Source organism: Pseudochaenichthys georgianus, chromosome 5, assembly GCF_902827115.2.
Source record: "Pseudochaenichthys georgianus chromosome 5, fPseGeo1.2, whole genome shotgun sequence".
In the NCBI taxonomy this organism is placed as follows: Eukaryota; Metazoa; Chordata; class Actinopteri; order Perciformes; family Channichthyidae; genus Pseudochaenichthys; species Pseudochaenichthys georgianus.
The window spans coordinates 17,932,041-17,948,268 of record NC_047507.1 but is presented as its reverse complement, the minus strand read 5'-3'; the positions used below and the strand labels follow the sequence as shown (position 1 = coordinate 17,948,268).

General features: G+C 42.0%; 1 protein-coding gene across 2 annotated transcripts in view; it reads left to right on the top strand.

The window, feature by feature from the left end:
* The window catches only part of LOC117446656 (SLIT-ROBO Rho GTPase-activating protein 3-like), a 40,698-nt gene extending 25,674 nt beyond the window's left edge, over window positions 1-15,024 (top strand). Inside the window, exons 12-22 of one of the 2 annotated variants that reach the window (XM_034082971.2) lie at window positions 649-679; window positions 1,929-1,989; window positions 2,215-2,292; window positions 2,633-2,767; window positions 2,871-2,976; window positions 3,050-3,277; window positions 4,573-4,646; window positions 4,757-4,937; window positions 5,612-5,758; window positions 11,647-11,962; window positions 12,491-15,024. In XM_034082971.2, coding sequence (XP_033938862.1) covers window positions 649-679; window positions 1,929-1,989; window positions 2,215-2,292; window positions 2,633-2,767; window positions 2,871-2,976; window positions 3,050-3,277; window positions 4,573-4,646; window positions 4,757-4,937; window positions 5,612-5,758; window positions 11,647-11,962; window positions 12,491-12,949 — 1,816 coding nt within the window. In that variant the 3' untranslated portion in view covers window positions 12,950-15,024. The remainder of the gene's footprint in view (window positions 1-648; window positions 680-1,928; window positions 1,990-2,214; window positions 2,293-2,632; window positions 2,768-2,870; window positions 2,977-3,049; window positions 3,278-4,572; window positions 4,647-4,756; window positions 4,938-5,611; window positions 5,759-11,646; window positions 11,963-12,490) is intronic. The other variant, XM_034082972.2, reaches the window with a different exon arrangement.
* The last annotated feature ends 1,204 nt before the right edge of the window (window positions 15,025-16,228 follow it).

Genomic DNA, 16,228 nt, shown 5'->3' with positions numbered 1-16,228 from the left:
CTCCACGAGCTCAGCTGTCTCGCTAGCGGTCCTTTGGGGGGGGGGGGGGGGGTCCTTTTCCTTTGCCTTTGCCTTTGACCACTCTTTCACCCAAATGTTGGCTCACTCATGCACTGACTTTCCTCTTGCTCCTTGCCTTGTGTCCACAGTCTGCAGGAAAGACAGGCTGAGGTGAAAACCAATCAAACTAATTCTGTGGTTTGATTTAAGGAGCATTGCACTGATGCTGGGTCTGCTTTTTTACATATTTTCTCCTGTGTTCCCCGGCATCCAGACATGTATATGGCTTAATGTATGCCAGCTGGCCATGTACCAGCACCATCACTCTGTCAGGCTATGCAAATAAACACATGGAAACAACTATTCAAAAGCTCAATCAAACACAGGCAGGAAAGACTGAGTGTGCATTTACAACATCAGAGCAGTACAGCTTAAAAAGTAGCTCCCTTCTTCCTACACCCCCCCCCCCCCCCCCCCTGCCGTGCCATGTGCCCATGTTTCACACCCAACAAGGCACTGAAGCTTTGGCTAATTTCTCCGGCCAGGCCTCCTCTTTTTCTCTCTTGGTACAGTCTGCTTCTCTCACTAACCTGTTGTGGTTCTTGTTGCCTCTCTTCCTCTGTTCCTGCCTTTCTGCTCTCTGCCCAGGGGAAGAAGGAATGTCCGTGCCAGGAGTCAGGTACTCTCACAGCGGGGTGATCGCACTTTGTTTCAGAAACATTCTGTGATAATACTTAAGTATTAGTTGCATATGTTGGTGGAAATACTAACACAATTTGGCTCTGCTTATTTTTGTTCTACACACTTAACATCAGTTGCTAACCAACATTGGGAACACTTTTTTAATGACGCCCATGTCTGTAATGCATTATAAACGTACTTCTTTGTTATGCGTTCTAATCCGATATAACACAATATAATCATAGTTTCCTATAGATATTAATAATAATGCTTAAAATGTCAAATTACTTATGATGTCTAATATCATAAATAAATTACAATATGATCCTAGCAGCAATTATGAAGTATTATTTTTATGGTCCAAGGTTCTTTATTTGTCATACGATATTAGGTCACAGGCTTCTCCAACAGTGCAACACAATAACACAGATAAACAGAAAAATATAGTGCAAGTAAATATTAAAAAGTAAATACAAAAAGAAAATTAGTTTAAAAAAAAAGTGAAATAAGCGTCTATATGCAAGCTATTGGAATGATATATTAGATACATAATTCCTAAGTAGCAGATGAATGTTATGGATGTTGTTTCAACAGTTCAGGTGTTCAACAGCTTCATCCTGCGGGATGAAGCTGTCTCTGAATCTGGTGGCTTTTGTCCGGATGCTGTGGTAACGCCTGCCAGACGGCAGGCGTTACCAGATGGGGGTTACCAGATGGGGGTCTTTTATAATCCTGAGGGATTTCTTCCTGAACCGCTGGGAGTAAAGGTCCTCCATGGATGGCAGCTCCGTCCTGGTGATGTTCTGTGCAGTTTTCACCACCCTCTGTAAAGCCTTACGATTGAGGGCGGTGCAGCTGCCAGGCCGTGATGCAGCCAGTCAGGATACTCTCTATGGTGCACCTGTAGAAGTTGCAGAGTATCCTGGAGTCCATGTTGAACCTCCTCAGCCTGGGGAGGAAGAAGATATTATGATGGTATGACCTTATGGGTCATTATTAAATGCTGATTATTGTTATAAAGAATTATGATATAGGTTTATAATGTATTGAAGACATGGGCTTCATAAAAAGTGTTATAAAAACATTGAATGATTAACAATGTTCTTTCATTATTTTTGAAGTTAATTGACTGAGGGGCTGCCTCAAGCTTCTAGTTATAACGTCCTGCCAGCATGACTTATCTGTTATTATTCATAGTTTTCAGTTTATGTGCCTCCAATATTAATCATTTTCAATATGCCTGGTAGGACTCCGGCCAGTCTATACCTGCGGTGGTTGAGAGCTGTGTTCGATACATCAATCTGTATGGTAGGTTCCTATTTTACGTTCATATGTTGGCTTTCCACAAAACAAAAACCCCTCCTTTCCCCTGCTTAACCTCCTGACACAAACATACATCCTCCAGACTTGTTTATAGCCTTTACCACCTTCATGCTTTAAATGCTGGTTACTATTCTTAAACCTTAAATGTGCTGGTAAATTCAATGGAAGGACATTTGTACATTTTACACTAACGGGTCTATCTGTCTACAGGTCTTCAGCAGCAAGGTATATTTCGAGTTCCAGGCTCCCAGATCGAAGTCAACGACATTAAAAATGCATTTGAGAGAGGTCAGTCCCAGTGCGCCTGGCTATCTTTTCTTGATTGATTTTAAATTGCATTTTGTCCACCTCAAAAGCCACGGCCTCTTCCACAGGCCTTCAAAGTGCAGATAAAGAGCCCATGTGTCACATGTAACCCTCTAATGGACATGCATATCCTTTCAGATGCATTATACATAAGATCAGCGTCTAGGGGTAATAATAAATGAGGAAGAAAACGCACTCTCAATGTTTATATTAACCTCCCAACTTAAGATGCGCATAAAAAACTGCATTAGTGCTGTGTTACATGGACACTGATGGTAATGAATGATTGATTGAGTGTATTTAATATACACTATATCTACAGGAGAGGATCCTCTGGTGGATGATCAGGCCGATCATGACATCAACTCTATAGCCGGCGTTCTCAAGCTCTACTTCAGGGGGCTGGAAAACCCGATGTTCCCTAAGGAGCGTTTCCTGGACATAATTTCCACAACCAGTGAGTCAAAATCCAGGAAAATATCTCATAGATGTAAAGTTTTATTTGTTTTGTCTTTCTGTTAATGCTTCCTGTTTGTCTTTGCTTCTTACTTTATATTCAGAGCTGGACTCTGGTGCAGAGAGAGCTCATCACATCCAGCAGATAGTTGTGACTCTTCAGCGGCCTGTGATTATCGTCATGAGATACTTGTTTTCATTTCTCAATCAGTAAGTCCTGCCACAAAAAAAAATCCCTCGTGTGACACTCAGAAAATGATACTAATTGCTTCTGTCTTTCCAGTGTTTCTCAGTACAGTGATGAGAACATGATGGACCCCTACAACCTCGCCATTTGCTTTGGCCCCACATTGATGCCAATACCAGATGAACAGGACCCTGTGTCCTGCCAGGCGCATGTTAACGAGATCATTAAGACCATTATCATCCACCATGAGGTCATCTTCCCCAGCCAGCGTGAGTTGGACGGACCTGTGTATGAAAAATGCATGGCTGGAGGGGAAGAGTACTGGTAAGTGCAAGACACTGTTTCCAGCATGTGTCTGTATAGTTTAGAGGGCGGCTGAGGAGTCAGGAGTGTGAGTGTGTTTTTGAAAGAGTGAATTTAAGACAAATTGTGAAGCCCTTTGGATAAAAGCTGCTATTTTTAAGCAAACATTTACTGCCCGTTTTTTATCAGTTGTTAACAGCCTAACAACTGACTTTTTGAGTATGCACAATACTATTTAAAAAACATAGCCATAATAACAACTGTTCAGCTATTATTCTTTTATATTAGACACAGATTAAATAAATACATTTTGTATAATAAAATTCAATACAAATGTTATCAAATATAATTTATATGAAAATGTATTTTTAAAATGTAAAAATAACCATTTATGTCATAATGCATTTGCATCAGGGTTTCCGCTAGGATTTTTTCTCGCCGGTCAAATGTCCGGGCAGAATTTATTTTACCGGACAAATGTGAAACTTACCGGTCATATTTCAATAATAATAATAAGAGTTGTGTAGCAGAGTTTCCGTTAGCAGGTAATTACCGGACTATGAGCAGATATGCTTCAGTTTAAAACTCAGTTCACGGGCTCGTTTTTATATCGCTTCAGTTTATAATCGTAACAGATCAAAAATTCAGATTCATTTTTCAATAAATTATTCCACAAACAACATAATTATTACATTCAAACAAACTACTTGTAGTAGATAACGTACATTATTCAAAAGTTTACATTACATTTGAATAATAACACGGGAGAAACGGATCCTCTCTCTCTCCCTCTCCCTCTCTCTCTCTCCTGACAGCCTGTCAGTTTCTCATGCAGCTCCTGCAGCCCGCTAAACAGAGGGCGGGGCTTCAGGTGATTATGCAGAGCTGCGTGTCTCGGTCAGACTCAGCAGCTGATCTGATCTCTCTCTCGCGTCCGGTTACACTTCACTCGCGTTTATGTCCATATCGATCAGATCCAGCTCTGCTGATCGGCCTTTATAGAGAGCACCGATCAAACTATTAAGAGTGAATATCGGCCGATAATGACCGGCGGCCGATCGATCGGAGCCTCCCTAATTATTACCAGACATTTTGACCGGCAGGTTTTGAATTTACCGGTTTTTAATAAATGTTACCAGCTAAAAACCGGTAATTACCGGCTAACGGAAACCCTGATTTGCATATATTGGAAATTAAGTTATAAGAACAATTATTGAAAATAATTCATAAACTATATGACGGAAAGCTTAATATTCATCTATTTGCTACATTGAATATGATTTGAGGGATCGCTGTCTCCATATTTCTCCATTCAGTGAAAGCCCCCACAGTGAGCCCGGAGCTCTTGACGAGGTAGACAATGGTACCGGACCCAACACTAGCGATGAAGGTGAGTCACACTGCAGAGACACCAGCCGTACCTTTAAGAGCTGAAGTAGTCTCAAACTGGATTCTGTCACATTTCTCTGAGTTGTACTTTCTTGTGTTTTTGTATTTCAGAGTTGGAGCAGATCGAGGCCATCGCAAAGTTTGACTACGTTGGCCGCACTCCGAGAGAGCTGTCCTTCAAGAAGGGAGCCTCTCTGTTGCTCTACCTGCGAGCCTCTGAGGACTGGTGGGAGGGCCGACATAACGGGGTGGACGGGCTGATTCCACACCGTTACATTGTGGTGCAGGACATGTGAGTGGGATACATTTGGTCTGTAGGGCTCCCACATAGATTTTAGTTATATAACTGCATCAGAAAATGTCAGTACCTTGGTTCTGCTGCAGGGCATAGGCTGCTTGGGCTGCTCATTATTTATAGCGCTCTATTTTTCCCAAATGCATTATTCTATTCGTATTTTTACACAATTTGTTGTATTTTCTAGCTGTTTAAAAAGCTTGCCGTTATAAAAACAGTGCCTTTGTAAGGGGCAGTGTGAATACAATGCCATGTTTTTCTGCATTCGTCTTGTTTCCTTGACAAACCTGGTTGCAATGGAAACCAAATAAATGCTCCGTAATCAGCAAGGAAAGAGCACAAGCACTTGATCACTCTACAAATGCAGCCTTTAATTCTGCTCCAGCCTTTTTCCTGATAACCACTCCTGCATCACAGGGCAGGTAACATAATTAAAGCTAAATGAAAAAGAGGATTGATGTACTTTCTGTCAAAAGTGGCTGCCGGGGACTGACAAGTGATTAATTATGTCTGTAAATGGAATGAGGCTTTCTGTGCTGGTGACATTTTTCTGTTGTTTTTGTGACAAGAATTTAATTGTAATGGACTCCGTTCTTCCGTTTGAGAAAATTAACATCCCTGAGAACGGAAGCCATTAATTGCAAATCAATTCTTCTGTCTGTCTGTATCAGGGATGATGCATTCTCAGATAGCATTCAGAGGACTAATAGTGCAGGCAGCGGTGGACTACAGCACGATGAGAGAGCCCCTTCCAGAAATGACCACCAATCTCCCTGCGAACACACACCGGAGCGCCGCTTTGGAGCAGCACTGGGAAGGTTAGTTAAAGTGGACCTATCATGCAAAATGCACTTTTTGATGTCTTTTATACATGAATATGTGTCCCCGGTGTCTCAGGGCACTCACAAAGTGTCAGAAAATAAAACCCTCTCTCTTTTCCTCCTTCCCAAATCTCTAAAACGGGGGAACAACGGAGCTGATCAAGATTTGCTGCCGATATGACGTAATATCGGAAATGTGGGCTGGCTTTACACTCAAGGCCCTATCAGCAACAATGCGTGACGTGTTTTGGACATACACTGAACAAAAATATAAATGCAACACTTTTGTTTTTGCTCCCATTTTTCATGAGATGAACTCAAAGATCTAAAACATTTTCTATATACACAAAATAACCATTTCTCTCAAATATTGTTCACAAATCTGAAAAACTCTGTGATAGTGAGCACTTCTCCTCAGCGGGGTAGCTGTGGGTGGGCCCGGGTGGGCCTGGGCCCACCCACATGCACGTCTGGCCCACCCACAGCCAATCAGCGTTTCATAGCGCAGAGCCGGGAAGCCCAGAAGGAAGTGCCACAAACTGCAGTTCATCTAGTGGCCGACAGGGGATGGATGCAAAAAGGAGCAATTCCCATAGACCCCCATGTTAAAATGCCCAACTTTACAGCAGAAATAAACATGTTTCTACGGAGCCCCTAAAGGGACATGAAAAAAAAAAAAAAAAAAACAGAGGGAGAAAAAAAAAAGTCAGGATAACGGGTTAGGATCTCGTGCGCACGAGAAACGAATCGGGACGTGCGGGAAGATTCCCATTGGGCCGGTACCGAAGTGGGCCGCCCGTTGACAGTTTACGTGGGCTGGGCTGGGTGCGAGTCCCGGGCTGATTTTTAGTCCCAGTCCGCCCATGATTTATAGCTGTTCAATGAAGGTAAACACAGTGTAGGCGGTGCGTAAAAGCTCTTTGAGCGCTGGTGCTGCTCTTCTCTGAGTTACACCTCCCGCTGCCTCCTGGAGTGACCACACACCCCTGGCCGAAATGTCCTTAAAGTGAAGTCTAAGTACGATATATATCTCAAATAATGTATGCACTGTCATTTCCCCACGTAAACATAACAGTCTGCAATGACATGGTTGTCTCGTGTTCCACTTCCTCCTTGGTGCATCGGTAACTTTCTCAAAAAAAAATAAAGTCAGGATAACGGATTCGTTTCTCGTGCGCACGAGATACTAACCCGTTATCCTGACTTTTTTTCTCCCTCTGTTTTTTTTTTTTTTTTTTCATGTCCCTTTTAGGGGCTCCGTATGTTTCTAGCCTGGATCCAATAAAACTTATTCTGGATATAGTTAGATTCCACCTTCATGACAATGGAATAGGGAGTGCATTTTTTTACCGTGAGTTTTTATAGTAAGTAAAGTAACTTTTGCCGTGAGTGAATGAAAGTATTATTTCTTCTTGAGGTCTGCAGTTTAGCGTGTACACATTTGCTGAATATGAAAACACTCAGTGTGTGCCCACTTTGCGACTGTCAAGGATAAACAACCTGTGCCCCCGATATATGTTGTATGTATTATTGCTACACAAACATTACATTGCAGTTTAAGTGTCGCCAACTCCGTTTAAGAGATCTATCCCCCACATGTGTGCGAGGGGGCGGGGCAGTTTACACACACGCAGCTGCTACATGCAGCAACACACACACACACACACACACACACACACACACACACACACACACACACACACACACACACACACACACACACACACACACACACACACACACACACACACACACACACACACACACGGAGGAGATGGCAGAGAGAACGTGCTCCGAGGTGTGGTTAAACTATAGCCGTGTCGATGGGGACAATACTCGTTACCAAAAGTGGAATACGAGTTTAGCATGTAAGGGCGGTAACACAAGCAATTTGTCTAAACATTTAGCAAAAGTGCTCCACATCCAGACGGAGGAATGCACCGGGTTGGACTGTCTTTCTAGTAGCTCTGTAGCCCCATCCACGAGTAACGTTTCCACGTCAGGTGTTATGTATGCTAGCAGCAACACACCGAGTTAACTGCATTATACAAACATGGGTTAATGATTAGAGGAAACTGAATTATTTATTTTGTTAAAGTTTCAGCTATTCTGTTTACAATTCTGTCATCAGATTATTTAATATGATTTGTTAAAACATTGTTGTTTCTTTTGATGTGAAATATTATGTATTTAATTTAAATAAAAAGTAATGTTAGTTTTGTTCACAATTTGTTTAGTTAGTTTACCTTATTTTTTTTCTCCAAAAGAACCGATAAAAGTAATGTTAAAGGACCGGATCGATAAGACAGACATACTTTATTGTCATTTCAACAAGACACAGAGTGTACTATTAAAACGAAATGTCGTTGTACTGGCTTACAGGAACAGGACAATATAAAAACTTGCTAAAATTGTACATATAAATAAATAATAGTGACGTGGTGCTGATAAAATTAAAGATAAAGTGTGCATTTAAAATATAAAGACTTACTATACATATAAATAAAATAGACATACTATATAACAAATATGTGCCCTTTACACAGCGTATGTAATCTTTATGTTACTGGTCTGCTTGCTGTTCAGCAGTCTGATGGCTTGGGGGAAAAAGCTATTGCAGAATCTGGCTGTTCTGCTCTTAATGCGGAACCTCTTGCCGGATGTTCTGGGCTTTTGTCAGGCAGCGTTTCTGAGCGGTGTCTCTGATGAGAGGGAGAGAAACTCCGATGATCTTCTCTGCTGTCCTGACCACTCTCTGCAGAGACTTCCAGTCTTTGGCGTTGCAGTCTCTCGACCAGATGGAGATGCCGCTGGTCCGCACGCTCTCTATGGTTCCTCTGTAGAACGTGGTGAGGATGGGAGGGGGGAGCTGCGCAGGAAGTGTAGGCGCTGCTGTGCCTTCTTAAATAGTGATGTAGTGTGAGTGGACCAGGTCAGACTGCTTGTGATATGCAGCCCCAGGAACTTGGTGCTGTCTGTAGTCTTTACTGCTGTGCCGTTGATGTGGAGTGGTGGGTGACAGTGCTTTATGTTCCTGAAGTCGACAATGATCTCTTTTGTTTTATCGACATTCAGGATCAGGTTGTTGGTGTTACACCAGTCTGTCAGATGTTTCACCTCCTCCCTGTAGGCCTGTTCGTTGTTGTCCCTGATGAGTCCCACCACTGCTGTATCGTCCGCGTACTTTATGATGTGGTTGGTACTGAACCTGGAGCCTAAGCATAAGCGCTATCGATAAAAGTAGTAGTACCGTTAAAGCCTTAACGATACCCATCCCTATGTGGATGTCAGTTTTACACACATTCTGAGGCCGCCGTGCCTATGTTTGTTTTCACTGCTAATTTATGCTTATGTTCTATTAGTGAATTAAAAAATCATTAAAATCATTAATGAAGTTTCAGCTCAGACCCCACGCTTAATATGTCTCCCCCTGGCCCACCTACATTTCTCCAGGCCCACCCACACAATAATTCCTGGCTACGCCACTGCTTCTCCTTTGCCGAGATAATCCATCCCACCTCACAGGTGTGGCATATCAAGATGCTGATTAGACAGCATGATTATTGCACAGGTGTGCCTTAGGCTGGCCACAATAAAAGGCCACTCTGAAACGTGCAGTTTTGCTTTATTGGGGGGGTCTGGGGGGGTCCGAAAACCAGTCAGTATCTGGTGTGACCACCATTTGCCTCACGCAGTGCAACACATCTCCTTCGCATAGAGTTGATCAGGTTGTTGATTGTGGCCTGTGGAATGTTAGTCCACTCCTCTTCAATGGCTGTGCGAAGTTGCTGGATATTGGCAGGAACTGGAACACGCTGTCGTATACGCCGATCCAGAGCATCCCAAACATGCTCAATGGGTGACATGTCCGGTGAGTATGCTGGCCATACAAGAACTGGGATGTTTTCAGCCTCCAGGAATTGTGTACAGATCCTTGCAACATGGGGCCGTGCATTATCATGCTGCAACATGAGGTGATGGTCGTGGATGAATGGCACAACAATGGGCCTCAGGATCTCGTCACGGTATCTCTGTGCATTCGCAATGCCATCAATAAAATGCACCTGTGTTCGTCGTCCATAACATACGCCTGCCCCTACCATAACCCCACCACGGGCCACTCGATTCACAACATTGACATCAGAAAACCGCTCACCCACACGACGCCACACACGCTGTCTGCCATCTGCCCTGAACAGTGAAAACCGGGATTCATCCGTGAAGAGAACACCTCTCCAACGTGCCAGACGCCATCGAATGTGAGCATTTGCCCACTCAAGTCGGTTACGACGACGAACCGGAGTCAGGTCGAGACCCCGATGAGGACGACGAGCATGCAGATGAGCTTCCCTGAGACGGTTTCTGACAGTTTGTGCAGAAATTCTTTGGTTATGCAAACCGATTATTGCAGCAGCTGTCCGAGTGGCTGGTCTCAGACAATCTTGGAGGTGAACATGCTGGATGTGGAGGTCCTGGGCTGGTGTGGTTACACGTGGTCTGCGGTTGTGAGGCCGGTTGGATGTACTGCCAAATTCTCTGAAACGCCTTTGGAGACGGCTTATGGTAGAGAAATGAACATTCAATTCACGGGCAACAGCTCTGGTAGACATTCCTGCTGTCAGCATGCCAATTGCACGCTCCCTCAAAACTTGCGACATCTGTGGCATTGTGCTGTGTGATAAAACTGAACATTTTAGAGTGGCCTTTTATTGTGGCCAGCCTAACCCCCTAATCTTATCAGGAACATCTGCGCTGCGGCTGCGGCGTTTTTAGCGATCGCGGCCACTCTAGTCAATGGGTGCTATTCCACCAGACCCGCTGCGCCGCAGCTCGAAGCGTCCCAGAAGCTCCTCGCCGCAAGGAATTTCTAAAATATAGGATGAATCCTATTTTTTATGCGGCGCAGCGCGGCGCAGGCAGGAAGTGGAACGTTCATCCAACAACTGCGAGGCTGCACACACGACGCTCCGCTTCCGCAACGTTTTGAAACGCGCCTGGTGGGTTATGACGCAGGAGGAGGTCGCAATGCGGCACAGCCGCAGGGCGGCGCAGACGCTTCCGGTGGGATCAGGGGGTAAGGCACACCTGTGCAATAATCATGCTGTCTAATCAGCATCTTGATATGCCACACCTGTGAGGTGGGATGGATTATCTCGGCAAATCACAGATTTTTTCAGATTTGTGAACAATATTTGAGAGAAATGGTTATTTTGTGTATATAGAAAATGTTTTAGATCTTTAAGTTCATCTCATGAAAAATGGGAGCAAAAACAAAAGTGTTGCATTTATATTTTTGTTCAGTGTATATGGTCTGTGTTTACATTAGCAAGCATCGCAAACACTCAGAGCTAACCTGTGCTGGAGAGAGTACGTGTAAGAAAGCAGGAAATAAAAAAAGGAACTCACCTTGTGGTAAACCCGCAAGAGAAAAAGCATTTGAGCTCTATACTGTTTCAGAAATAATCCTTGATGTGGTTTGGAACATGATATGGCGTTTCATCACGGCAGCATTTAGCTGAGTTTCTGGGTAGAATTCTCCCGCATGAGCAGGCATAATCTCCGCTCCCTCTTTTTTTTTTATATAAAGCTTTATACCCAGAATCAGCACTTTAGTAACAGGGCTGAAATAGACGGATATGAGGCATGGCTAGAATTGGGGATCTGTTTGGTATTTTGAGCAAAACACTTCATAGACATGTTTTTTATATATTTGTATATATCTGAGACCTATAATATATGCCTAAAAATAGCATGATAGGAGACCTTTAAGACTCAATGGGCTCACACACTACGGACTGCGCATACACTTCATACAGACATTAAGTTTAGCATTTTAAATTCCTGTAGAAGAGATTCAAACTGATCAGTAATGTATTTTTTCTCAGGGTGAGGATGCGATCAGATGGTGCTTCCGGGTCACACCACAGGAACGGCGCTGACAGTCAGAGCCCCACCAGAGCTGCAGATCACCCCCCTAAGGTTCTGCCTCGGCCCTGCAGCCCACACAAAATAGCGGTTAGCAGGGGCCCAGCAGACAGTCCCGAGAAACGACGCCTCGCCACATTTGGCAGTGCTGGCTGCATCAACCACCCGGACAGAAAGGCCTTCCTGGACAGCCATTCTCAGCGATCTTCACCCAGCACCACTCGGCACGCGAGTTTAGGAGATCACAAAACCCTTGAGGCTGAAGCACTCGCTGAGGTGAGTGTTAGTGTACTTTTGAAAAAGACAAATGATTAAAATATGAATACACTTAAACATATTTCTACAAAGCAATTTTGTACAAACATCCTCATTAAGAAGAAAGCTGTCCTTTTATGCCATACCTAATGTTTAATATTTTATTCATATTGAAATTCTTACATTTATTCTGAAGGATATTGACTGTAAATTATAATATGGATTACATTATTTATGAATAGGACAAACAAAGAAAGCCAAATACTTGCTGCTACCTGTTTTAATCATTACTGCTCTGAGGGTAATAGCTGAAATTGAAGCAATCCATCCTCCAAAGTGCTTTAAACACTGTTACATTTATAATGTTTTCACACACATCTGGATTCTGGAGGAGGACACCATTTACAGAAATGTCAGCGTGTAAATCAAAGTATAAAAAAGTATAAAAGTAAGGCTAACAAGTCTCTCCCATCTTTGGTTTAACATGGTTTTATTTACTTGGTATTTCTCTGATTGTCAAAACATGTTCTCCTTCTGCTTATGTTTCAGGACATAGAGAAAACAATGAATACTGCCCTCCATGAGTTGCGTGAGCTGGAGCGACAGAATGTAGCCAAACATGCCCCTGACGTTGTCCTGGACACATTGGAGCCCCTCAAACGCCCCGGGGGGGCGCAGGATCCGCCCTGCAGCCCCCTCCACACCATAGTGATCAGGGATCCAGATGCAGCGCAGCGACGTAGCAGCAGCAGCTCCTCCTCCGAGACCATGACCACTTTTAAACCTGCTATAGCAGCACGTAGACCCAGTGCCCCTCTAAGGCCCCCGCCTGTCAGACCTGTTCGGCCGGCCCCTGTGATTGGAGCGGGGCCATACCGCTCCAGCAGCTCGAGCTCCTCTGGTCTGGGCAGCCCGGGCATCACACCCACCGACAGGGTCTTTCCCAAACCTCCCTCCCCATCACCTTCCACTTCCTCCTCTTCCTCAGACAAACAAGGTAACATGTAGTTCCAGTCAGTCACAAGTCGAGTGGTTGAAGAACACTTTGGACACCGAGGGATTGTGTTTGCCATCACGCTCCTGCACCTCTTTTCGACAGCAAAACAAACTTTGTTGTCTGTATGATGAATATTTACCACTAATCTTCTAGAGTGTAGGACGGCTACTGCTACTTTCTGACAAACTCTGGGCCAACACATTACCTTGTTGGTGGACAAGTTGATATAGCGCATAACAATATTACAGTAGAATTTAAATAAGAAAAGTGTGCTGAGCAGACATGCTGGATAAAAAAAGGGATGCACTGGAAAATGCTTCTGTTTACTATAATCTGACAGTGAAACATCTCAAGTTATTAGGTTACAAATATGCTGTGGGCTTTGACTTTCAATCTTGTTCACGTTTCATTATGAGGGAACACTTATGGGTATGTTTCACCACTAATTGTGTAGACATCCAGTCTGTGTTGGTGTTTCTTTAGTATATCAAAACCATGACTCCTTGGCCACATCAGGGCTGTTTCTGAGATCACTCTCCATTTACTGTAAAATCTGGAACATTGTACACCTACTGTAAGTAACATTTAATAATGGAATGAAAGAAAGTAGTGTGCATGGCATGTTAACTCTTTTTTACCATCAATGAATTTACCACAATGCAATGCATCATATTTTATAGATGCAAAAATTACAGCTGTTTGGCGCTGCACCTGTTATGATGCTGATTTATAAATGTTTGAAATTTCAATGTATTGTTCACTATATGAGAGTGATTTCAGACACAGCCTATGCATGGATCATCGGTAAAACCAGGGTAGAGTTGCATTAGGTAGCAAATCTTCTAATGGCCACTACATGCTGGCTTAAAGGTAATTACATCTGTATTTGAGCCAATATTTAAAAACCTAAAAAACAATGGTTGTATGAAAAACAAGCTGTAAGACAGCAGTTCTTGCTACACCCCAACAACACACACATATCCAACCCAAGGACACTGAGTACAAAGGGCTGAAAGCTTTTCATGGACCTCACCAATTGTTACTTGGATTGGTAAATATTTCAACAAAGTAATTTAGGACAATAATTTGAAACAAGTTACAAAAATATTGTCTTTAACCTAAATCAAAATATACTCCCTTTCTGTCTTGAAATTGTCGATTACAGTTGTTCTAGGAGAGAAAAAAAGTTTGAAAGAAAATGTTCCATCAAAACTTTCCAAGCAGCTTTGTCCTCAGAAAAATGGGTCGGCTGCAGTCTGACCAATCAGTAACCCGTTTGACCTGCAGTCGAATTTTCTCAGCAGTCGACTGTTACAAACTCTTTGTAACTCTGATATTTGATCATTCTTTGTGTTTGCTGCACGTCAGTACTGGCAAGCTGTTCACAAATCTATGTCTTATGCCTGATAACAGGAGAACAGTATCACAGCCAAAACTATATTTTTCCTTCATTCATTAATTTCAGAAATAGGTCAGTGGATGGCAGAGGTAGACCAGGCTGCAGGGCCAGAGTAACACAGAGAACATTGACTATTATCGTTGACATTATAGACATGCCACCCATATGATTAATACAAGGAAATACAAATGAAAATCATAAACTGTTCTTATATTATAGTCATCTCTCTTTATAAAAAGATTAGCTGTGTTACCTCAATAAAAAGTAAAAAAGTTCTCCTACAATTCAAGTGGCTAATGCACTTATAAACAGTACAGGGAATTATGCTGCATTTGTAGGTTATGTGTATTCATTTGATGAAGTTGTACTAGAAATATGATATAGCACATCAGTACCATTCAAGCTTACATACTGTCTAGATTGCACACGGTCAGTTCAGGCTGTGTGGGTGTTTAGATGAACTTGTTTACTGTTGGTTGTGTTTGTTGTCTGTCCTATAAGGATGATCAATATATCTTTAACGTGTAATAGGTACATTGGATTGAATATATACATACTTCTAAAGGATACTTGTATAAATAACATTGTATAATAGGAACAGGATATATTATCATGTCTAGTCTGTAGATTTTTGTAACTCTTATCCTTGTACAAACATTAACAAAACAATAAATTGGTAAAACGTCACAGACATTTGTCTTTTTATTTTCTGGTGATGTTCAATAACAGTGTTAATGCAGTGCACCATATTTGTAGTCATGCAGTCATCTTTAACACTGAGTCTGATTTGTGGTGAAAAATAACATGAGCATACCTGACTGACTTGAATCACAGCTCACTCTGCACTAGAGTGGTTATGCAGTGCCATCTGCTGGTGAGCATATACTGTATGTTAAAATAATTCATATCATCATAAAATGCACCATTAACTATCACAGCACCCTGCATATAATCATAGTTTGCAAGTAATGTACTAAAGGGGAACAATGCCAATCTCGAAAAAAACTTCAATATTATTCCTTGGGTCTAAAATTGTCTCAAAATATTCAAATGTAACATGCATTTGTTTTACATTTAACTAGCCAATAGAATATAATAAACGTTTTCACACCTACAATATGAAACTTTTTAATTACAGTTAATAATAATATGTCCATGATTTAAAAAAACACAACTCTGAAATAGGCTTTTTTTCCATAGAGAGTACCTTATTTTTTGAATATATTTAGCAGACAATACTCATGTACCTTTACTTAACCCTCATGTTGTCTTCGGGTCACATCTGACCGATTTACTACTTTCATCAATCATAACTTTTTAGTTTTACATTCGATTGCATTAAGGCTTTATGATATCCTTCACAGTAGACATTTGAACATATAAAATTGCTGATCACCACTTTCATTGAATTTTGGATGATTTAGTCCAGTGATTCTCAAATGGGGGTACGCGGACCCCTAGGGGTACGTTGGGGTACTGCAGGGGGTACGTGAGATTTAAAAAAAACACCATGCATGATTACAAAAATAATCTTAGTAGCTACAATAAGTTAAATAGAAAACACAATTTTATATAAAATATTCCTAGAACCTCAAACATGTCAAATTGGTGTATTGTATTTTATAGTTTTGGATAATATATCATTTTGTTCATTGGTTTGTTAAACAGATATTACTTTGAAAAATCAGTTTACATTTTTTTTCTTTTTTCATGAATAAAATGAAAATATCCTTAGTTTGTTGTAAAGGAGTTAATAAATCACACACTGAGGGAACATCACTATATTGGAATTATTTGTATAGGCTTTTTCGATCAAACATTTTCGGGGTCGGTCAGGGGGTAATTGGCTGAGAAAATGTTTCAAAGGGGGTACATGACTGACAAAAGTTTG